The 24,975-nt window shown below is 27.4% G+C and overlaps 4 protein-coding genes across 5 annotated transcripts; 3 read left to right on the top strand and 1 right to left on the bottom strand.

Annotated features, from left to right (window-relative positions):
* Window positions 1–1,220: 1,220 nt before the first annotated feature.
* On the bottom strand, window positions 1,221–10,671 carry LOC112602146 (integrator complex subunit 3). 2 transcript variants are annotated; one of them, XM_025350094.1, is made up of 16 exons: window positions 9,273–10,671; window positions 8,890–9,057; window positions 7,928–8,193; window positions 7,587–7,855; window positions 7,373–7,518; window positions 7,085–7,316; window positions 6,860–6,939; window positions 6,075–6,267; window positions 4,992–5,162; window positions 4,472–4,745; window positions 3,915–4,118; window positions 3,603–3,841; window positions 3,321–3,528; window positions 3,064–3,248; window positions 1,512–1,861; window positions 1,221–1,445 (listed from the first exon to the last, which is right to left on the bottom strand). In XM_025350094.1, exons 1-16 carry the CDS (start codon window positions 9,363–9,365, stop codon window positions 1,371–1,373), a joined length of 3,153 nt encoding a protein of 1,050 aa, XP_025205879.1. In that variant the 5' UTR covers window positions 9,366–10,671; the 3' UTR covers window positions 1,221–1,370. The 2 variants fall into 2 exon arrangements, with proteins under 2 accessions (XP_025205879.1, XP_025205878.1); XM_025350093.1 differs by having other exon boundaries at window positions 3,603–3,844; window positions 9,273–10,670.
* A 3,728-nt stretch (window positions 10,672–14,399) lies between these two features.
* Window positions 14,400–16,782, top strand: LOC112602184. Its single transcript, XM_025350141.1, has 3 exons — window positions 14,400–14,492; window positions 16,074–16,678; window positions 16,750–16,782. The coding sequence occupies exons 2-3, from the start codon at window positions 16,130–16,132 to the stop codon at window positions 16,780–16,782; spliced, it is 582 nt and encodes a 193-aa protein (XP_025205926.1). The 5' UTR covers window positions 14,400–14,492; window positions 16,074–16,129.
* Window positions 16,783–16,926: 144 nt separating this feature from the next.
* LOC112602189 (uncharacterized protein PF11_0213-like) lies at window positions 16,927–18,831 on the top strand. The gene has a single exon (XM_025350148.1). The coding sequence runs from the start codon at window positions 16,927–16,929 to the stop codon at window positions 18,805–18,807; it is 1,881 nt and encodes a 626-aa protein (XP_025205933.1). The 3' UTR covers window positions 18,808–18,831.
* A 3,311-nt stretch (window positions 18,832–22,142) lies between these two features.
* LOC112602175 (YEATS domain-containing protein 4) lies at window positions 22,143–23,308 on the top strand. Its single transcript, XM_025350133.1, has 4 exons — window positions 22,143–22,245; window positions 22,312–22,590; window positions 22,842–23,022; window positions 23,082–23,308. Exons 1-4 carry the CDS (start codon window positions 22,216–22,218, stop codon window positions 23,252–23,254), a joined length of 663 nt encoding a protein of 220 aa, XP_025205918.1. The 5' UTR covers window positions 22,143–22,215; the 3' UTR covers window positions 23,255–23,308.
* Window positions 23,309–24,975: the final 1,667 nt, after the last annotated feature.

Genomic DNA, 24,975 nt, shown 5'->3' with positions numbered 1-24,975 from the left:
AGACGTCTAACCTGAAGTGTCTAATAAATAAAAAAATGTATAATATTACAAATTATTGTTTAATTTAAAAATATATATATTTATAATTGTACTCATTATCCAAGAACATTTTTAAGAAAAATATTAATTTTTAATTTTTAATACTTTATTTTTAAATAAAATTATCATTTAACTTATTTTAAGAATACCATCATAATTTAGCCATAATGGTTAAAACAATGCATACAATCACAGAGTAATTGAGTAATAACTAATAACATATTCTGCAAGTTTTATGTAGAATTTATAAATGTAAATACAAACATATAATCAATTATTATATGCATTCATTAAAATTATGACATGTATCAAAGTTAAATATTTGAAGTCTTTTAAAGTTTAAAATATTGTTTACTTGTTATTTTTGAAAAATACTTTGTGTAGCAGTATAAATTTATACTATGATAAATTTTAAGTTTATTCTTAAAATATAAAGAATTTGAGGAGGGGTATTTTGATTTTAAAAATTTTCCAAAATACATAAAAAAAAAAACAGTGAACAAATAATAAAATGGAATCTATTATAACAATTTCTTAAATATCTACATTGAACTAACTTTTGCTCAAAAACAATTTTTCAGTAGATTATATACTTAAATACACCAGCCAATTTCTGTAGTCTATTTTTTTATTTGCTTCAACATTATGATAATATCAATAAGTAATCAAGTAAAATTTTAACTTGAAAATATTGTTGATTATTTTTTTATGTTTTTCTAGCGTACTTTAATATTTAATTACGTGATGAGAAAAATTAATGTACTTTATGCACTTTTAGAATAATTTATACTAAAATACTTAATATTATTTTTTATTAAATGAAAAAACAGTTAAATTTGTTTAGCAAAGAATATTATATATTCTTATTTAGTTACAAAAGATCATTTTCACCAAATTACAATCATTAATTGTTTATATAATTGATAGGTAATTTGTTTAGGATACACAAAAATGTATGATTATAAATGATGAAAAAATGTAATTCATTTAAATATATTCAGTTAAAAATATTAGTATTTACAAAAACAGTCACATTACAAACAATAAAAATATTGTACTACACTGTATTAACATATGTTAATCGATTAACAATTTAAGAAAATAATTTTTCACCGATTTTTTTATATATAAATATATATATATATATATATATATACACACATAAATATATATATATATATATATATATATTTGTTTTTAACATTATTACAATTAAATTAAAATTGGGGGAGGGGAGGAATTAAATTTTGGAAAACAGCTATGTCTGTTTATCACTGTATAACTTATGGTAGAGTATAAATGATTCTACCATGGAGTAAAGATACCTTATATCAATCACTATCAGATGCGACTGCATTTATTTTTCTCCGTTTTTTTGTCTGTCTTGGTTTTATAACTTCTTCCTCCTAAAATATAAAAACCACAAAATTATTTGAATGAACAAGCATGTTTTATAAAAATTGTTAACTCACTTCACTAGACTCTTCGGAGCTCTCCGACAGGTCTTTTATCACAGACTTAGCATTTTTTTTGTTACTATTACCAAATGTTGGAGCTGCTTTACGACCACGTTTACCACTTGTTGAATTTTTATTGGTTGTTGGTGTATGTGGTTCATCCTCTTCAAGCAACTGAAAAAGGTTGCTAAACAACATGCGCTGTGTATCTGTGCATGCAGCTTGTGCAATTTGCAAAGCTTTTTGCATTCCTTCAGCGCGAAACAGTACAGGACAAGTACCCCGACTGCGAATGCGTTCCATGTGACCAAGTATTCGCTCAGCACTGGGTGGTGCTACACCACCTCTAGAACCTAAACCCTGTCCTGAAATATATTTAATTACATAATCAAAAAAGGTAGATAAGTAGGTACCATACTGCTATACATTAGGCAGTAGGTGGTTCACTATTTAAAATCTTTTAAATTTGAATTCAATAATATTATTGTAAACAAAAAATAATTCTGAGCAGAAATGGTCAATCAGCCAATATCACTAAGTAACGTTTTTATGTTTTAATACTATAGTATTATAAATAGTAGATAGATACAATTTTTTCCAAAAATATTATTTGTATTTAATTATTATAATATATATTTATAATTATAACAAATAATATTAACTTTTAATAACATATTTCTTTAAATACTGTAAAACAGTAAAAACAATAAAAACAGATCAAAAATGTTATTACTTAGTAAAATTCATAAAAAATTGAATTACCACAAATTATGTTTTTAAATTATAACAAAATAATTAACATATATCGTTGATTATTGTTTAAATAAGTAATTAAATAAAATTGGAACTAAAAATATCTATAAAAAATAATTGCCTTTAAACATTTTTCAGATTTTATAGTTCCATTATGAATAAACTACTTAAGAGGAATCTTGTATTAAATTTTGAAAAACAATTTTTGAAATAAATTAAATTTTTTTATGAATTTTAAATTTAAACCCTTATAAAAAAATTAAAATATTGTGACTAGAGATTTTTGATATTTTTTGATTAAGAAATTAACAATTTATGAAGAGTTTTGTATTAATTTTTCAAGTATTTCTACTTAGTAAATAATTTTTAATAAAATTTGGAATTTAAAAATTTGAAATTTTTATGTCTATATAAATAGCTCAAAAATAGTCAAAATATTTTGGATTTTTTACTGGTAACTAAAACAATAATTTAAACATTTAGTGAAAATTTCAAGTATTTACAGTTTTCCGTTTTTGAATTGAGTAAAAAAACAGAATCAAAATTGGATTAACATAAAAATTCCCATTTTTCTATAATTTTTTGTGTGTTTTAATCAATAATAAAAATAAGTACTACATATTTTTAAGTTTAACCTAGTAAGTCAATCTAGTTCCAATATGATCTTTAAAATCATAAAACCACTTCCATTATTTAAAATTGAAGCATTTCCTGCTTATACATAATAAAACATATGATAAAATCAATACATTAATTGCTCTGCTCAGAATCTAAAAACATATATCAATCATTTATGTATGAAAAAATCAATTACCTTGTCCACGTTTTCGTTTAGTTGGAGATACAACTGGACATCTACTAATTAATAGTTGAGAAACTAGATTAGCTACATTTTCTCCATGTTCCAAATACCAACTGGATATCACAGATATAACAAATTGATCATTTAAAGGTTTTATTTCTCTACATAGTATGGGTTTCAATAAATCTAAAGTAGGCCTAGAATAATTGAATTGGATGTTATTAATAATTTAATTTTGATGTCATGCATTTAAAATAAGATTAACTTACTTTTCTTTTTTTAGCGTGAGCAAAATGCTAGTCAGGGTTTCAGGGTGATTATTATAGTCTAATTTTGTAATATTTGATAATATCACTTTTATATCAATGGCATGTGCAGACACTAATTGCCAAAAAAAATATTGTTCCATTGTTTCCCAATCTAATGAACTAGTTGCTAATGACGGTACTGCATCAGATCGGAACATGTTTAATTTACCTATTAAATAATTGCAATAATTATTAATTAAACCAAAATGCATTAATCAAGTTTTTAAAGATAAATAAAAATACCTTGCAAAATTAGACAAATTATTTCTTGTATTTGTGAGCCATCAGTAGAAGACACAACTAAGTGTAAGAAATCTTCATTTCCAACAACAATCTTGGAAAACTGATTATATACAGCTGGGATTAGCCAACAAAACATTGAAGTATCATCTTCTTGGCACAGCTGAAGATCACTCAATAAACATTCATTTAATTCAACTTCTTGGGTTTCACAAAATTCTTTGTATACATGAGATTTGATACTACTAAAAAAAAAAAATACATTAAAATTAAGATAATTGTTGCATTAAAATTAATGTTCAAATTATAGCTTACTTATTCATTTTCCTATCAGCGTTGTTGTTTATTAAGCTGCTCACTTGCAAATAATAAAGCAATAAATATCCAATTCTAGTTTGGTGTGTTCTCATTTCAGCTAGCAATGATAAAAGTTGTAACCTACGAGAGTCGTCTTCAGTAAATTGTGTTAGACTACGAAACATTACAAATATTGGTTTTCCAATACTGTCTTCCAATGCACTATGAAATTCAATAGAAAATTAGAAATAATTAGTATGTATCAAATATATCAAATAATAATCAATGATTATTGGTGCTTTGTTTCCCAGAGTATCCTTTCTTAAAGTATAGATATAAATACCTTGAAACACATATATAAATTTATAGTTTAAATAAAAACAAATCATAAATTACCTAGTCTAAATTAAATATTAATTTAAAGAGATATTATAATTTATATAAAGTAACTTATTTCAAAAACAAGATTAATACCATAAGTATCAATCTACTCAATTGAGTTCAAATTTATACTATACATATTGTAATATTAAATAAACTTAATGAATACTAAATAGTAATATTTAATAACTTACTTGTCATTAAGTACAGATGGGAAGATCTTTTCTTCAATTTGATTTTTCAATAAACATGAAATACAAGAACCTAATGCTGCTATCATTTCAGGATATATATCATCATCCTGTACAATTAACTGAACAATTTTTTCCATAGCTTCACATTTTCTTTCATTATCCTTTTCAAAATATAAAGTTTCAGTCTCCAGTCTCAATTCTTTGGTTAAAGTTTGCAAAGCTTCTTTATCCAAATCAGGTGGAAGAATATTTTTTTCTTTTAGTTTAACTTTCACTGAAATACAAATAATTTAACTAATGTAGCATAAGAATGAATACATTTTCTGAACAAAACGAGAAGGATCTTGGGAACAAAGGTGTACCATCCACATAGTGGAACTCTATCAGTTTTTAACTAAACTGATCGCCGCTCAGGATCTTTATTACAGTGAACAGAATATATATTACATATTATTAAAGTTACCCAAATTATATTATTAATAATTCAGATAACCTTATATACTTTAATTTTTTAACATACATGGGGTAGTTTTAATAGCAGGTATACTGTTATTTTCAAGAATAATATTTTTCTTAGGACTTGTGTCAGATTCTTCGTCACTAAATGAGATATCATCATTTTCTGCTATTAATTCATCTTTAAGTGTAGAAAGTAAATTATCCATTATGTCATCATTTTTAACAGGATCACCTGAAATAAAAATTGGCTGAATTAATTTAGTTATATATTTAATATACAGTACAATTTTTTTTAACAGTGTTCTCATAATAATGAGAATAAACTTTTTAGAAAATTTAAGATACATGAAGTTATAACATTCAGAACTCATTAGTAATTTAAGCGTTTTATTAACAAGAAATATACAGTGAACACCACTTATAACAATCATGAATAAAAGGTTCATAAGATTCAATCGCTAAATAGACTAAATTTATCTGGAACGGTCAGGACATATCCGAATACATTACAAAAAATTTGGTTATAAAACTCAAATTTCGTAAAAATAAATGGTAAAAATTAAACACTTTTAGTTAAGATTTAGAAACAAATTTATTTTTAAAAATTATGAAAGAAATATTAAAAATTTTCAGGAATTCCATTTCTAGAATATTAGAACATAATTTATAATTTATTATTAATATGTAATAATTTTTATAATAATAAAATTTTAATTTTTTTATTTATTCACTAATTATAATAATGTAAATATGATTATAATAGAAGCAAAATAATAAAATAAAATTCATGAATATTTTTTTGTCCCCCCTCCCCCCCAATTAACCCCCAAGATTCAATTGATTATAAAACTCACTTTATGCTGGTCCCCAAGTGAGTCTTATAAACAGTATTCACTACATATGTTTTACCATTGATTTTTTTTTTTAAACTCATTATAATGTTTAATATTTGCATCATCATTTCTTTAAATCAATTTACTTCAGATTGTGTGTAAAAAAAAAACAATGTAACATGTAAAAATTTCATGTCTTAATTCATCAAAAAAGTACATATTTTTAATAGTAATGAATATCTTAAGTTAAAAGATTTGCTTAGAACAATTCTTACTTGTTAAATTATCATAAATAAAAAGAAATATATTACCCTGAACAGCAGGTGGATCACAAAATTCTCGGAAAGTATTTTGTATCATAGCTCTAAGTTCACCATCTAATCGAGGATTTGTAAACAAAGGAACTAATGATGCTAACACCCTTTTATCAAGAATTTGCCGCAATGAAACAAAAATACCATTGCGTATTCGCTCTGATTGAGCTGGATAAAAATTAGGAATAATCTGAAATTAAAAAAAATTAAAAAAAAATTAATAATAGTAAATATTTTTTATTTTATAGAATGAAATTTATTTAAGTTACTAATTTATTACCGTCTACCGCTAGAAATTAACTTTAAAGAATAAACTAATACTAAAAAATAAGATGTATAGGATATTTTAAAACTATGACACAAAATAAAATTAATATTTATAGGTTTTATTAAAAAATTATTACTTTAAAAAAATAATAAAACATGTAAGCATTGAACACAATCTCAACTTTCTTTTCCATTTTTTTATAAATACAATTTGTTCAAAAACTACAGAATTTTCCAAATAGCCACGCTATCTCCATCTATTAATTACATACATTTTATTCTTTATCAATTTTTTTTTTTTTTTATTACTTAAAAGCTAAAAGTTATAATAAATGTTATTTGTGTTTCCTATTTCTAGACCTACCCTAACCTAATAATCTCCAATACACACTTTGAATTAATTGATAAAACTAACATATAGCAGAAAAATTGTAATACGTTAGCATATTATTGAATATTAGTAATACTAAATCTGTAGACCTATTAAAAACTTAAATTTTAAAATGTATAATTACTCGGCATAAAAAGTCCAGCAAACTAGCAGTTACTGTTGGATGAATACGTAAAGAGTTAAGCATAACTAAAATTGCTGGTTCTGTAAAAAAAAAAAAAAAATGATATATATATACACATACTTTTTTTATTTTTTTTAATATAAATATTTTGTTTTGTTTCATATATATATAATATAGGAGGGTAAAGTATATTTTAAAGTTTTAAAATAGCTACTAATAACTTACCAATATTCATAATATTGTCGTGTTTTGGATCATAACAAATCCAGTCATAAAATAGAGCCAATTTGGCATTAGCTAAAGCTATATTTGATGTACACGTGGTAATAAGCCAACCAATAACAGCCCAACGAGGTATAATGTCTGAACACAACAATTCATTTGTAGGATGTATTAATCCAACAATAAATCGGATTAAATCACTTCTTAGAGATTGTGCTTCTGGTGTGTTCAAGTACTAGAAATTAAAACAATATTATTTTGGAGAAAATAAAACAAAAAAATTATTTTTACTTTGTTTTGGAACCATTCCTGATATCTTTTATGATGACCAAATCGAACCGAAGAAGTAAAGAACACCAATTTACGTTCCATATCCGGTGTTAGTCGTGATTGTAAAAATCTTCGAGATGTTCGGGTTTCCAATATTTGTATAATACCTTAACATTAAATAAATAAATACAATTTTTTTGATAATAGATTAATTTTTAATCATAAATATAACTACCATTTGTTAAAGTCGGACTTAATGATTGAGGATTATGAAGTAAATCTTTCCACAATGCTTCAAATTCTGGTATACGTGAAACATTTTGTAGTAATCTAACTAAATCTCGACCAATAACCAAACAATCTGTGAAACGATCACGTAGTAAAGATATAGTAAATGCCACTTCTCGATTGCGTAGAGGAATTAAACTACTGTGATCTTCAATAAAACGTAAAAAAGAATACACAACGGATGCTATCAACCAAGGAAATCTCTCTAACCATTTTCTAAAAAACAAAAAATATTATATGAAGAGTTGAAGAGTAATAAAAATATAAATTTCAATAAAAATATAATACCTATGGTCTTGATAAAGATCAAGGAAATACTCAATGAGTGCAATGTTAGTTGTAGAAATATCACCACCTGCTGCATTTCGCATCAGGTTCCAACAAAGATTATCTACACCAGCAATGTTGTTGCGTACCATTTCGCGAACTAACCACAAAAGTTGTTTGCGAGGAGCATCTAAAAGTCGACTCCATTTTTCTAAAGTAAATTGTTGTAAATGAGATATAACACTTTGTAGACCATCACGCGATAACAAAGTTAAATCTCTATATATCTGTTGAAAGAATAAATGTAGAAATAAGATTATTTTAACAAAAAAATATGAATTATAAATAGATTGATACATTTTATTATTAATAAAGTTATCAACAAATAGTATGCTTAAAAATGTACATATGTTTGTGTAGTACTTAAGACAAGCTAGCTAGACGGGTTTCTATTCAATTGTTTAAAAAAATATAGTATATTCATGCAAAAGCAGTAACTAGTATCAATGCTGACAATATAACTACCAATAAGCTCTAATATCATATCCATGGACTATATATTATAAATATTAAGGGTCCCCTTCATCATGGATTTTTAACTTAACACACCAAAATTAAGAACCAGTAGTTATGTAATTTAATTCAAGAAAAACAAAAAAAAATAAATACAAGTTAAAATATTTCTTTTTGGGAGAAAAAAATAATAATAGTCACAAACAAAAGAGAATTAATATTTAACAAATTTCTTGTACATGATTTAGTTTTCAACGACAAAAATTTTAAATTTGTATTATTACTATGCAATAGATAGAAGATAGGTATAAATCATGTATAATGATTGAGGCGCATATACCATGAAAAATAATACTTATACAATACGCCACGAAAAAAAAAAAAACGTAATTGAGAACCCCATGATCCCATATGGAATAAGTACACACTAAACAGACATTTTCAACAACAAGTGGCACACCCACACATACTTTGTCAGCGTTTTTCGTATCCAAAAGAATAGCAGTCAACAGCCCCAAACTGATGACTTCCTCTTGGCTCTTGTCCTTGCTGATGTGGCTAGTGAGCGCATCATGGTACTCGCGGTCATTGAAGCCAGTCGTTAGACTCTGGAGAGTCTGATAACACCGTTCGTATTTCTAAGGGATAAAACAAAATAAAGACCCGACATCGATGGATACTACGACGACGGTCAACGCACAAGGCTCGCGCACACAACGTACAATAATATACGACGACGACGTGCGGGTCGTGCACACACACACGGCACGGCATTGTTATAGTATCGTTTCGTACAAGAGTGCGAGCGAGGTACGGCGCGACAGAGCGGTTGATCGTCGACGACTGCGCTTACCTCTTCGATCTCGTCCTTGCGCTCGATCATCGAGTACGTGAACAACTTCAGCTGCTGCTGCTGCTGCTGCTGTTGCTGCTGCTGTGCGGTCATGGTTCCACGGCAATACGGCTACCACCATCAAACAACAATATAGCGTAACGCCACCGCCGCCACCAACATAATATCACCAAAACGTCCGCACACGACGGCTAGCCGCCCGTCGCTGTTGCTCACGTATCGTCGACACGCACGTGTACCAGAATATTGGTGGCCAGACCCATGATCCGGCGGCGGCGGAGGAGGTCGGTGGTCCCTTCAGACCACGAGATTGTGCGCCGTCCGCGATGATAATAATATTACAGTTACTACCTACGTGTTCGACGGCGCGCGCACGCAACTCGCGTCCAGGCGACTGGTCCGGCTGACGACAGTGACGAGCGACGAGTGACGGCTATGGGTCGACCGAGCAGAAGTTATGCGAACGCGTGCGTGACACGATCGAGCCAAGGACGTCGTCTCGAGATTTGATCGTTGTCGTCGCGCGCGAACAATGCAACGGTCGATCGGTGACGGTGGTTCTGCTACTGCTGCTGCTGAGTGCTGTTGCTGTTGTTGTGTATAGTGTATTGTGGCAGTGGCCGGCGAGTCGCTTAGGGACTCGGGATGACGTTCACTAAAACGTTTTTCGTGTATTTATTTATTCGGTAATTTTTTTTTCCCCCGTCGACAATTCGAAACGCGATAACGTCGCGCGCGCACCGGATCGGACCCTTACGCGCCTATGTGCGTGCGAGCGTGTACACTGTACACGATAATGAAAATAATAATAATAATAATAATAATAGTAATAATAATAATAATAATAAATAATAATAATAATAGTAATAATGATATAACGTCTCAGCGGACGAGTCGGTCGGCGGACGACAACCAGTGAGACGGCGACGGAACGGTCTAGTGTTCGGAAATTAGTGGGAGAGTGGCGCGAGGAGAGAGGATTTTTGGCGTCCCACAAAATGTGTTGTGCGCGCCTATACCAATACAATATTACGATGGTGCCCGATGTCGGGCCACGCCGCGTGTGGGATATCCGTGTGCGTAGTGTGTACTGTGTGTGTTTGTTAACGTGATAATAAAAAAAATAAATAAATAAATAAAAAAAAAAAAAACGAAATTTCGAAAGAAAGAGAAACACAAACACACCGCGACGAACCGACGACGGCGATAGATAAAGAATGAGCGAGCGAGGACCGAGGGGGAGTGTGCGTGCGTGCGTTTGCGTGTGATAGCGCACTGGGCCAGTGTGAGAGAGCGTGCGCGCGCACGCGTTCGGTAACGACAACGACAGCGTTGGTGCGGTCCGGCTTCACCGTAGATACGCGCGCGCGGCCAACTCGCGCACCGTCTCGATAGCGATTAGCGACTGCTGCTGAGCGTCAACCGACGCACCGGGCTCGCTCCGGCACTGCCGCGGCCAAGTGACGGACGGACGGTGTACACTACACCGTCACTGTGTAGTGTTGCGGCCATGTCGTGACGCGGCCGTCGTGTTTTTCTCTTTGCTTCCTGCCCTCGATAAATGTTAAATTTTGTTTTCGTACGAACGCCGCCGAAACGTTCCGTTTTTACGGTTCCTCTGCCGCGTCATCTCCCGCCCAGGTCTCGTGATAAAACGCACCGATTCCGTTTATGACACAAAACCGCGTGCTACTACGACATCAATGAATTATTCGTCCGCCGATAAGTCACGACGTTACCGTCCTGCCCAAAAACAATAACGCGATGACAATATATTATATAATATTATAATAAACAGTCCGTGCCGCCCGTTAATTAATCAATATTTAATGATAAACCGCAATCATCGATGCGTATTGGCGTCAGTGGCGTATTTAGGTTTTTGGCCAGGGGGGGGGGGGGGGTATGACTTTATACGGCAATTACCAACTCCACCCTAAATTTCCAAAAATTATAATATCTTTTTACAATAAATTAATAGTTATTAAATATACATCTTATGTCTAAATATGTTGCCAAAATTATAATATATAACACGTTACTCGTGATTAAATGTTTTATTGATACAAAATCGAATGTTTAAATATATTATATGAATAATATGATGACTATAATTATTTGTGTGTATACAGCCCATGGGGGGGGATTTATCCCCTTGATCCCCCTCCCCCGTAAATACGCCAGTGTTTGGCGTATTGCGCACGCCGTATTGCCTGCTGTCCTGCTAATCGTCATAATTATTAATTAGGCACCGTCGTAGTAGTAGAGCTATCGGCTTACAACAATAATTGCCGTTAATTGCAGACTGCAGTAAAGTTACTCTACTCGTATTGTCGTCGCTCGACACGCAACGTATGGATTTCATTTCCGGCGACGGGTGGAGTGATGGCTGAGAGCGTATAGCTCACTCTGCCGGGTGACCGGTCGGCTTTTTAATAAGGCGTCTCCGACTTGTACACATACACTCCTCTCGAAAATCGCTCCGTCTCGAACTGGCGCATAATATGAGCACTGTGAGCGAGGCGCGCACGAAGTCTCAAAGTCGGCTACCGTCGAACCGCGTCAGTCGATACGATTTCGGTACCACTCTGCAGACACTCTGTTCACATCGCCGTTATGCTCCGCGAACATCGAGTACACGGTCGTGTCTGATAATCGATAAAACATTTTTAGTTTTTAGATTTCAACGATTTACCGTTTAGTTTCGCATAACCCGCACATTTCAGCTATGTGAGTCGTAGAGTAAAGCAGTTTATGTATTAAATTGCATGTGAGATGTGCCATTGAGATGATTTTCCTCGCCTTTTATGTTATTGGTTCCTATATTATTATGTCATTCCCTCTCGTGATTAAAAAGTTTATCTAGAAGAAGACAACAGCTGCCTACTGGGACACGCAAATGCATTATACGCATATTCGTTTTTGACAATTATTTGAATAAGTAAATGGCACGTACACGACACACCAGTGTAATAAAGAATATTTATTTATTTTTTTTGTATTCAGAATAAGTTTTCTAACATTCATCATATGAAAGTATCTCAGAATATTTATTCATACAAAGAACACTCAAAAAGTATTTAAATATTAATTTTTTTCTTATTAGTTTAATATTTTATTTGGAAAAAATTCTTCATAATATTATATACTCATTATGGATATGTTATATGTTCATCAGTGCAAAAAATACATTCCTGTTGGTTGTCGTTTACATTTGAAAAGGGAAAGACTGACATTCTGACTTCTTAAAATCAGACGCGTGAAACATTGAAGTACCTACATCTAGTATGATATATTATATTATATTAGGTAAAAATATTTAAACTTACCCCCTCTTCGGCCTTTACCATTGTTTCAGTCCACCAATACCCAAAAAACGTTGGTGATTTACACTTGTATGGATAAGTACAATATTTTATAAAATAAATAAGAACATATAGTATGTATTATTAATACTTATTCAGTATTTCGTATACAACATGATTTAGTATTTATATTTATAAATCAGTTATTGAAAATATAGATATAAAAAAAAAATTTATATATATTTTGAGGTATTTTGGATTTAGGTATAAAATATTAAAAACAAAATTCGAGAGATAAATTATTCAATATTTTCACAGACGCAATCTTTTTTCACACGATTAAAAATATAGTAACACTTAGGTACCCCACACCCTAGAGGCTAGAATATCTGAATGGTTAAATACCTATTGGTTTCTAATGTAAAAATAATGCCACCTGTTAAATCCAAGAACAAATAAATTAGTCTTATAATTAATAAGTAGGTATGCTGATAATTTAAATAATTATATATACTTATGGTCCAGTTATTCAAACTCATTCCTGTGTAATGAGTTAATTGCAGGGTATAGGTTTACTGTTAAAATATTACTCATCCTACTCGCAATTACAGACATATATAATTAATTATAAATGAGGTTTAGAAGGTTATGTTAAAGCACAAGTTGTCAGACGCTGTGAATCTTCTGTCAATGTTTCATTTTAGAATTGATAGATGGTCACATTGACCGCCGTGTTTATTAGTAAGGCTCTACAGCTCCTATATGTCAATAGTAAACTTTAGGCTCTATCTAATCACTGGTTACCGGTAAGTCAATCTAATTTCATCGCAAATGTGCATTTAATTAGAACTATATTGATGTATTGATGTGCATTGTGCGTGACCAATACAAATTATATCTAGGCCTAATATTTTATTGATATTTCTTTGTTGTATACAATGTAACTATACAAATAGGTTTAGGTATTTTTGTACAATATAATGTATGCTCACTGTTAAAAGCCGAATGCCGTTCATTTCAGAAAAATCAAAATATAGTTTATTGTTAAACTATTTTATTAAAAAGCCAAACTGAAAATTAATACTCTTAAAGTAATTATCTACATTAGTTAGGTATGAATTTAAAATCATTCGTAAATAATTATGAAAGTAGGAAACACATTACAGCTGCTACATTTTAAAATGTATACATTACCAAAGGTGCAGTTACAAATAAAATAATAAAATAAACATCATAATAAAAACTAGAAAGTTCTATTATAAATTGTAATCACTAATTTTTAATCACAAAATATTTAATATTTATATTAGTGTTACGATTAAATAGCAAATAACATAAACTATAATAACAAAGACAATAATGATTAAATAATTTTAAGGAGGTTTATACAAATATAATTACTGTAGAATAAAATCAATAAATAAACAATACACGTACCTGTTTCAATACATGTTAAGTTTAACAGTACACGTACATTATTATCGGTATAAATAAACGTGTTGTGAATTATGAGTAAGTATTAAACATTTACACATTGCGACTTCTCTATAAGTTATAATTTATAGTTTATCGTTTACTTATAATATACTACCATAGTCGGGTAGGTAGGTACTACCTACTATAACAATAAATCGTATTGGTCTTTAATGCATTGATATTTCTCTAACGTAATGTTTTAAATAGTTTTTTTTTCTGAACTGTGAAATGTTTAAAACAATAAAATTTAAATGACAAAGCAGTATACTTTTGGTCGATGTTATCTACGAAGTACTATTATTTTTTTTAAATAAAAGTGTCTAGGTACTACATACATTATTATCACTTGTGAAGTACATCAAATGCAGTTATTCAATGTTTCATATTTCAATTACTTACGAAGAATTTTTTATTTATCAAAACATTATTTGTCCTAAGTGTGAGTATAAACGTAACATAGTATTTTCTATTTTCGATAATTAATATTAATAGAAACGATTTCTTTAATTAATTCAATCATAGGTTTATTAATATAAGTTATATATATATTATATATTACCTAAGCGACAAGCGTACTACTTAACTGTAATTTAAGTTCATTAGTTAAAAAGTTGTAGACTGTATTTATTTATATAAATATTATGTTATTTGAAATATTTTTTTTTCGAAAATGTTATTTGTAAATTGCCTAAAAAGTATGATTCGAAATTTTAATACTAACTGTTCGGTGTTTACTAACCATGTACCTACGTACTTATTAGTCATTAGTCATATACTTAAAATACTCTTTGTTATAAATAGATTCAAATCATTTTATCTTTTATTTGCTATTGTAATAATATATTAGTGTAATATTTTATCTATTATCTATATTCTATAGTAATAGTACCCATACCTACCTATAATTGTGTACAAATTATACCTTGTATAATGTATAATAAATAGTAAATACTAATAATCAGAGGTTTGGAACTTAAATTTATCTTATCTTTTTCTAAAAACTGAACCTTAAACGTTACAAATTTTATCTATGTCCTACGGGCTATGAGTTTACGATACATAGGTATGTCAGCATAGTATATTATAATATATTGTATTACAAGTCATAAAAAGTTATCTATTGGTTTATATTGGCTAGATAATTTAATAATTAAATAGTATAAATAAGTAATAATATGGCAAAGTAGTTTTACAAAAGTGAGCGAGTCAGCAAATATTGATCTTTGGTAATAATTTATATTGTATGATTTTTATATATTATTTTGACGTTTCTGAAAGTCTAAACACAATATAAAAATTATACAATTTAATAAACTTATTTATGACTCCACTAAATTCATTTGTGATCTACTCAATGGCAACCTATAAATAAGCCCGACGACGAGGAGGTGGGTAGCCAGGGCTGTAGCTCTAGGGCCCGGGCCTGGTCAAATCAACCAGATCCAATATTTTACCTAATTTTTACTTAAATAAAAACGTATACATATAATATTAAAAATTAAATGCAGAACCTTTTAACTTCCTTTTAAACTTTTTTTTGTTATACATTAAATGACGACGCTAGGTGTTAGTGGTAAGTTTAATATTTATTGGGAAGATGTCTAAATAACTTTGTCTTTAGAACTCTTGCCTCTTAATTACTCTCCATAACCTTGTCTAGTTGTCTATAAGAGTTAAAAAATAAATTTTAAATACCCTATGAGTCTCAAAAAAACTACTGAAATAACTTTAACAGCCGAGTATTTTTTTAAATCTATAAAGTAGATAGATAAGCATTTATTTTTATGTAGATAGCTAGTTGCTAGATTACCTCTAAATCATTTTCATTAATAAAAAACTTTAATATTAATTTTAATCTTAATTCGCTCATTAAAATGTGTTTTTAATTATTATTAGTAAATTAATAATATACCATATTATAAACACAGTAATACAGATGTAATGTTAGGTCAATATATTTACTATTTAGTATAATAATTAATAATGAATAAATTACGTACCTATTATGATTCTGTTTCAGATAATGGTACAGGAAAATTGTTACAATAAGCATTGTATTGGTTACAATAAGTGGAAATGGACCCACAGTTAACCAAACAATTAATTCGAAGACGATTGATTTTAGAAAATTCTTTGGAAAATTCGATAAATTATGAAAATAAAATAAATAATATTGAAATATCTCCAATATTGTTAACAAATAGTGTACCGTCAAGTAACATAAAACACAATTTTCTAGAAAAAATCAAAAAATTTGAATCATTTGGTGATAATCAAACAAAGAGAACACATCAAAAAATTGTAGAAAAATTTCGTAATAATACTGAAATTGTCAACAAATTTAATAATCTGAATAAAGAAACAGCATCAAAGAGAATACAAATAACAAATAAACTTGAATTTGATAGTATTGAGAGCTTTTATAATAACAATAATAAAAAAGATAACTTAAACGAAAAAATAAAACAATTTGAAATATCATCTTTACCAAAAAATAAAGCCTTAAAATTAAGCACGAGAAGTGTTAAAGAACATCTACAAACATCAAATGAGTTAATCAAATCATCAAAAAAAAAAATATGCAGTAAATCTGATTATAATAATTGGAAAATTGACAAAAACTGGGTATTCTATACAAATTATTCAAGTGTAAATAATTAAAAAAGCTTATTAAAAATGAGTTGTAAAAAAACTAGAATCAGTCATCTATAATGATTAAAATAAATTAACTATGCCATACAATAATAATTTAATTTTCTAATATACGCATTATAGAATATATTAATATATATATAAAACATATATCCGTCTTGTAGTTTATTATTCAATAATAGTAATCAGTTTTTTCATAAAAATATTTATTTTATTTAAGTATGGATAACTGTGGTATAAGAAAATCTATTACGTCAAACAACGATAATATTCTAATTAACAGTATCAAAACTGGTGACACACATAATTTAAATTCACTTGGTTCAGATGTAGATAATAAAGTTAAATCTAATAATTCACAACTTTTGTCTGTAGATGGTTGGGAGAATTATCAAAAAGAACTTATACAGGTATGTTTTGAATTTTGGGAAGTAAACGAAACACAAGTTAAAGTAAACAATAGTCTACAGTCTGATTCAACAAATGAGCTACAAACGCCGTCATCATTATTTGCCAATAATTGTCACAGAAATATCATTGAATTTAAATCAAAACCCACTACCGATAATATTATTATTTCAGACAAAGTTCAAAACAAAGTATGCATCGAGATTAATGATAAATTTTTAAAAAGTAAATATGAAAACAACCCAGATATTCAAGGCTCTTCTAAAGCTATAAATAATAATATAGATGGAGAAAAAAATAAAAATAGTATAAAAATTGTCGACAACAGGGTAAATAAAAGAACTAAAAAAAAATTGAAAACATTCTCTTTTTATAAAAATACGAGCAATCAAGTCAAATCATCTAAAAAAGTACAACCATTAACTTTTGATACATCGTGCAGTTTAGAAGACTTATGGAAATATAAAAAATGGTTGGATTCAGTTGATAAAGTTAAAAAATATACTTCAGATATAAATATTAATGATGAAAATATTAAAGAAAATAATTATTCTGATAAAGCATACTGTGATAAAACAAATAATTGCAATACATATTCATTAGATTTTGAAGCAAAAGAAATGGAACAAAAATTTCGAAAACTAATCAAATCATTAAATGAAAAAGATAAATTGTTCTCAAGAGTAGGAATAAATGAGCAATCGACTAAATTTGGATCATCAAATAAATTTAAATATTTTTTAAAAAATGCTTTTCGAGGAACTCACAACGAATTAGATACACACATTTTAGATGACTACACAAAATTTATCAATCACAAATTGCATACATGGCAAAGTTTATTGAATTGTTTAGAAGATATTAGACAAAGAAAGTCTTCTAAAATAAAAATGTATAACCCTTTGGAAGATACAATTAAGTATAGATTTTCTGAAATAAATTTTCACGATTTGAAAACGATGGATGACTACGATTATAATAATTCCAAATTTTTCGAGATTAACGATAATTTTAGTGAAATGGAAAAGCAGAAAAAAAACAAATTTTTCAAATTGCTCAATAAAAAAAAAAGTACTATGGACATGGGTACTTTGGTTAAACAAACTACAGAACAAAATAGTACCGATAATATCCGAGTAAATAATTACCAATGCATATCGAATCAAATCATTGATAATAAAATACTTAAAATGGACACGGCAATTTTAGACGTGGAGAAAAATCGGAAATCTTCGGGTGAGATTAAGAAAAGTTTATCAGATACCGATCTACTAGTCTTAACATCAGATTACGACAAGAAATTAAATAAAATTGGAAACAAAATTACCAGAATCAGTGGAGAAAAATTAAACAGCATTGAAATGTCGATGACAAACGAAGAATACAATCGTCATTGGGATAGTATGACTAAAGAATCGTGGGAGGAACGGCAGGAGACATTCCAGACGGCTGTGGCTCGTTTAGAGTATGTAGGATGCACATTTAAGGAACAATGTCGTTTGAATGGATTGAAAACCTTATGCAAGGTAGATGTTTTGGCGAGCTTTGGGTATTCAGCCGAAGCTGTCGATCTTTTTGTATCTACTCTGCCATTAAGTAAAAACCCTGATTTAATGATTCGAAAAGCCGAAGCAGCATATGATTGGAAGTTTTTCTGTCATCTTTCTATGTGGCGTCACTCCTATAAGGATTGAAAAATAAATTAAAAATTACTTGATTATATATTATGCACTATTGACTATAATAATATTAGCTATAAGTTAGTATCTATTGAATATTATCTACTTCGTATTTTGTAATTTATGCTTGTAAAAATTTAATATCTATAAACTACATACGTAAGTGTTGTATTAATAGCTATTATACTTATTAGCATTACATTAATTAAACAATAATATGCATTCAAAATGCAAATAATTTATTTGTTGATTAAATTATGTTTTATTTTGTAATAATTCTTTTTTATAATTGTTAATAATTTGAATCTTCTTACGTATTAAAATATACATTTAAATATTTTTTCAAATTTTTAATCGATTGACAATTTATGATTGGTTAAAACTTTTAAATAGATAAGTACATTATTTTTATCGCAACCTAATCAATATAATATACAGTATATGTATAGTGTTATGAGGAATAGCCAATGGGTTTATTATACTGATTAGTGATTAGTGATTTATAAACGAGTAGATCGTAGACATGGGATAAAAATAACTATTACTATTTAGTTAAATATCAAACTTAATATAATTGATTTTATCAATGTATTATAATATATTATTTTATCTGTAGAAAATAAATCTATTTTATTATATTTGTTTTAATTTTGAAATAAATTAAACATTGAATATTATTAAATTGGTATTTATTTACATATTCAAATAGTTTTGATCTAAACCTGTGTAGATTTGTATCAAAGTAAAATACTTATTATAGATATAATATAGTGATTTCTATTTTCTACGTCTTATACTCTTGTGATATATCTATACATAATTAGGGCCATCATTTGGGAAATGTAAGTGTGTGCATTTACTATAGATTCTCTTATTACATTTTATGGATTTTTGTTGAAATTGATAAATATTTTTTTGACACAATTAATAACATTTTAATGATTTTAGACATTTTTAATGATAAAAGTGATCTCTTTTAAATTTTAATTCTGCGAAGGTAATATGTATATATATTTATTGAAGATTTTAACAAAGTATATCTGTATATCTTTTTAAATAATAAATATCTTAAAATTTAAATTATATTCTGAGGACTCCTATGCTCAAATGTTAAATCATTTATAATTAAAAATATGCAAATAATTTTTTCTTTATGTATCGACTCGTTTTCATTTGTATAAAATAAAAAATGATAAAATATTAAAAATTCATTTTAAAATTTTAAAGTACCTATTTTGAGAACGATTCTTATTATAGTCGACTATTTGTTAATTATAGACTATTCGTGTCAATTTCATGAAAAATTGTAAGATGACGCTCTTGTGCCTAATACCTATTATCTTTTTTAAACGATTAAAAATATTTTATATAAGAATTTAGTTGGTAAGTGTTAGAATGCCAACAAGGCTTATTGAACAAGCAGACAGTAAAAACAAAAAGGTTTATTGTAAAAAGACACGATAGTTTTTGATTTTTCCAATAAAATGATAATTAAACACAACTAGATAGAATCTTCTGATATTAAAAATGTATCTTATCGTGAACCTAACAACCAATCCAAAGTCTAAAAATACAGGAATACATGTTTGAAAATACAAAAAGAGCTTATAAATAAGTACTCAATATTCATGAATACAAATTCCTACATGGTTATACATAGGTAATAATAAATACTGATTATTTTTATTAGAAAATATAATATTATATGTATCCTAGCCCCTAGGACACAAAAGAATGTGTATTACAAGAAAAATTGTATGAAAATATGAGAAAAGAAGCCATCCAGTGATAGCACTACCTTTTTTTTATACATATATATTAGGTATATTAATAATAAATATATATATATATTTATAATTATTTTTTTTTCAACCGTTTTTGTTAGTTATTATCATTAATTATTAAGAAGGTTTCTATATTAATTTATTTTCAAATGCCGTGAGGATTTCCATTTTCCAGAGATAGTGCTTATTAATAAATCAGATATCAAAAGGTTTGGATGAGAGGGATACCTGTTTAAAAATCATTTATAATTAATGTTTATGAATAATTTTAATTTTTAGATCAGACTGATCAGAGTAAAGAGCTATATTGGAAAATATTAAGAGATGTATTGGCGATTAAACGAAGTATTTGTTTTGAACTGTTTGAATTTTGTTCAAGTTGGATTTTTTGGTTTTACCCCAGATATGAAGGCCATCTGTTAACATTAACTTATTTAAGAATTTTTAAATAAGTAATTTGGTGTTTAGTTTAATATGTTTACAAGATATTAATGTTGTAAGCAACTGAAAATTTGCATTTAAAGCAAGTTTTTTCCTATGTGTAGTGCCCAAGTGAGACGTCGTTTAAACGTTAACCGCAGATATTTAACTGAAAGGGAAAATGAAACTGTAAGTGACTGTAAGTGATGTGTTAAAAAATTTGAATTGTATTATTGTACACAAAATACACGATTTTGAATAGTGAGCGGAGATGGTCTATTAGTCTATATGGCATTATGGCTATATTTCAACAAAAATTTATTTGATTAAATTATTGTAAAAATTAACATAGTTTTAAGTGTTAAAAAGTAAAATTATATACATTTTTAACAGTAAAAGAATTTCCAAATTTTCGTGGTTCTAATGAATTTCATAAAAATTTTAACTTTTACTAGTTTTTTAGCATGTTTAAAATAGATAAAATCATGTATTTTATCTATTATATTCGAAAAGAAAAAATATTGAAGAATCATGAATTTCATTTTCAAGTTTTTACCCGAACATAAAAATTTTATAAAATATTTTTAATTAGGTAAATAAAAAATAAAAGTTTAAAATACTTATTAATAACACAAAAAATTTTGAAAATTATATTAAATAATAAATTTGGCAAATGCTAATATGATTATATGGTAATCATTTTTAGTCCGCACAGTACTTAATTGTCTTTATTATTGGATTTAAAACCAAAAAATAAAAATAAAATCGATTTAATTCAAAAACATTTTTTAATTTTACGTTTTGTCTCGGTCTTTTAATTATTAATTATTATTTATTTTATCAGTGTTATCACTTATCTTATTAAGTTGTGATTATATAGTAATCGTGATCAATTCTAACCGAAAATGTAACTAACTACAGAACTATTTACCAAAACTTCAAAATTCTTATCATATTTATTTTAACCAATACCGCGGTATTTAAAGATGAAGGCCGCAACCAGATCTTTGTTTATAGTGTTTATATTGCTTATAATATTTATACAGTTAATGATAAGATACAAGCGTATTCAAATAATTTAATTTTTACTTTTAAACTTGGTCATAGTTATTAGTTTAAAAAAAATATATTAACTATAGACTATGTCGTGTACCCATGTTTAAATAATGATTATCAATTAAATATTGTAAATTATTCACTTACGCTTAAACTTTTTAAAATGGCGACTAATGATTTGACTAGAGTAAAAGTAAGTTAAATTATATTTATTTTTTTGTTTTTAATTCTTCAAACAAAATTTTTTTTTTATCTTTAGGGAACTTCTATCGTTAAACCAATTATATATGGAAACACTGCTACATATTTTGGCAAACGACACGAAGATGGTCATACTCACAAATGGTGTGTATATGTAAGGCCTTATGTTAATGAAGACATTGGTACCTGGGTCAAAAAAGTTCATTTTAAATTACATGACAGCTATGAAAGTCCAACTCGAGTTATACAAAAACCTCCGTTTGAAGTGTCTGAAACAGGCTGGGGTGAATTTGAATTGGTTATCAAGATATTTTTTCAAGATACAAGTGAAAGACCAGTAATAAAAATAAATAATATAAAAAATTATATTTAAAATATATTTATTCTAGTATTTACCATAACTTAACATTAATTTTATATTTTGTAATTACTATTCAATTAACATAAATTCTTTTCCATATAGTATTAAATATTATTTTTTATCAAAAATTATGTTTATAGTATGTAGAGTAGTTTTCTTGTATTTATTTTTTATTATAGTATCTAGGTATATTGTTTTAAAAATACATTTATTTGTATAATTTATAGGTTACACTTTATCATGTACTTAAGTTGTATAGCAATGGACAAGACTCAGAACTAAGTGAAAAACCAGTTTTGTCAGAATTTTATGAGGAAATTATTTTTCAAGATCCATCAACTTACATGAAATATGTATTAAATGATACATTGAGTAAAAATCCTCCTATCGATGAAAATAATTTACATTGTATGTACCTCTGTTGTCATTTTTAGCTTAGTTTTTTTATGTTGCATATGTTTTTTTAGATGAGCGCATAAAAAAGACCACAGTTGAAAAAATGATAAAATCTAGAAAAAGAGTACAAGAACACACAGTTATGTACAAAGAACGTTTAAAAAAATTAAGAGAAACTATAAACAAATTTAAAGATGAAATTTGTGCATTGCAATCACAATGTAGTTCATCAGCATTGCGATAAATAAAGATAAATAGATACATAATGGTTATTGAAATCTTTTATTAAATACACAAATATTAGGTATCTATTATAATTATTATATTTTAATCTGTATTTATTTTTGAATTTAATTTCAATCACTGACAATATAATTATAAAATTTGATTCATATTTTATTAGTAATTAAAACTAATTTTATAACCATTACCATTAGCTATAGAATAGATTATTCTATCTAGATCTATAATCAATGCTATTACCAATCCCTTTGTTTAGATTATAACATTTCTATAAATGATGTTTAATAAAATAGATAATTTATGGCTTATGGGATTAACGTTTTTATAATTCAAATAACTCCCTTATGAAATAATACATTTTATATTTAGTGAGGTCCAATATTGTTTAAAGTATTTTTCTTTTAAAAAATCATTTAGATTATATTTAATCCCGCTTAAGTAGCTTGTTAAGTATCTAAAAAAGATCCTATACATCTTATAAGTACATATAGTATATTTGGACTTTCTAATAAAAGACTCTCTTACTTCCCTCTATAATAGAAAACTTCATTTATTATCCTAATGTTAAAACCAGAGAAACTATCTGCTATTTAACATCTTATCTGAGATTACTGATATCTAACCTAACTTAGTGTAATCTCATCAATAAGTCTACTGTCTCTGCAAAAACTATGAAAAAACTTAGTCCTATTGTTCTATAATTAATAACAAATAAATTATTTCACAGACCAATTTGACTTAAGCTATTCAACCAACTATCAGATACATCATTTATTATTTAATAATGCCATACCCAACTCATTTAAAAATAAAATACAGTTCAGCTGTTTTTGATACAACTCTATTTAACCAAGTTTGAAATTTTGAACTGACTGTAATTCCCAAGTTGAGAAAAAATTATTTATTGACTTATTCAAATTAAGAGTATCACCATTGAGCCTCTAGTGGCTGGTTTTTATTATTATGTTAACATTTTTAAGTGTCAAGTCATATTATGTATAATAATTTACATATACTTATTGTAAATATTAGATTTGTAGATTGTACATAGGTATTTATACATTATATATGAAATTAAGTTAAAAATAATAAAAAATATAGAAATTTCAAGTATAATGTTTGTAAAATAAAACTTTGTGAATAGGTAGTATTATATTATCTTAGATATAAAAATTGATTTTTATTATATTAGACTAAATATATAGTTATAAAAGTGCAAAAAAAAATATTTTGCATGACAGTTTAACATTATATTTTATACAAAAATAATAAAAAAAATTATTTTTTTTAATCTTTTTAAAAAATTGTGTTTTATTTTTATTTTTATTTACTTTAATAATTTTCTTTTAAAAAATGTTTTGAATATCTATGCTGTTGAGTGCAATGTAAAGGATTTTCTTCTACAGTTGTCCATAGGATATTACATGAATTGTAAGAACAAAAGTCCAATTTAATAATGATTTGAGTTGTTCACTTGATAATGACTTATGAGGATATACTATTTCAATTCAAAAGCAAATGATTTTTGTTAGTTAAAAGGAATTTAATTAAAAATAATAACAGTTTAAGTACTTAGAGAAAAATCTATAAAAATATATAAATCAAGACTAAACAAAAATATGTACATTAAATACTTACCATCATTTATAATGTACAAATGCAACAATAGAAAGTAAAGAAAATTTATTTGTTACAAAACTAACTTGAAACAATTTTGAAATG

The sequence above is a fragment of the Melanaphis sacchari genome, unplaced genomic scaffold (assembly GCF_002803265.2).
Source record: "Melanaphis sacchari strain LSU unplaced genomic scaffold, SCAv2.0 Contig84_pilon_pilon, whole genome shotgun sequence".
NCBI classification, from domain to species: domain Eukaryota; kingdom Metazoa; phylum Arthropoda; class Insecta; order Hemiptera; family Aphididae; genus Melanaphis; species Melanaphis sacchari.
This window is presented reverse-complemented; position numbering and strand designations above follow the sequence as displayed.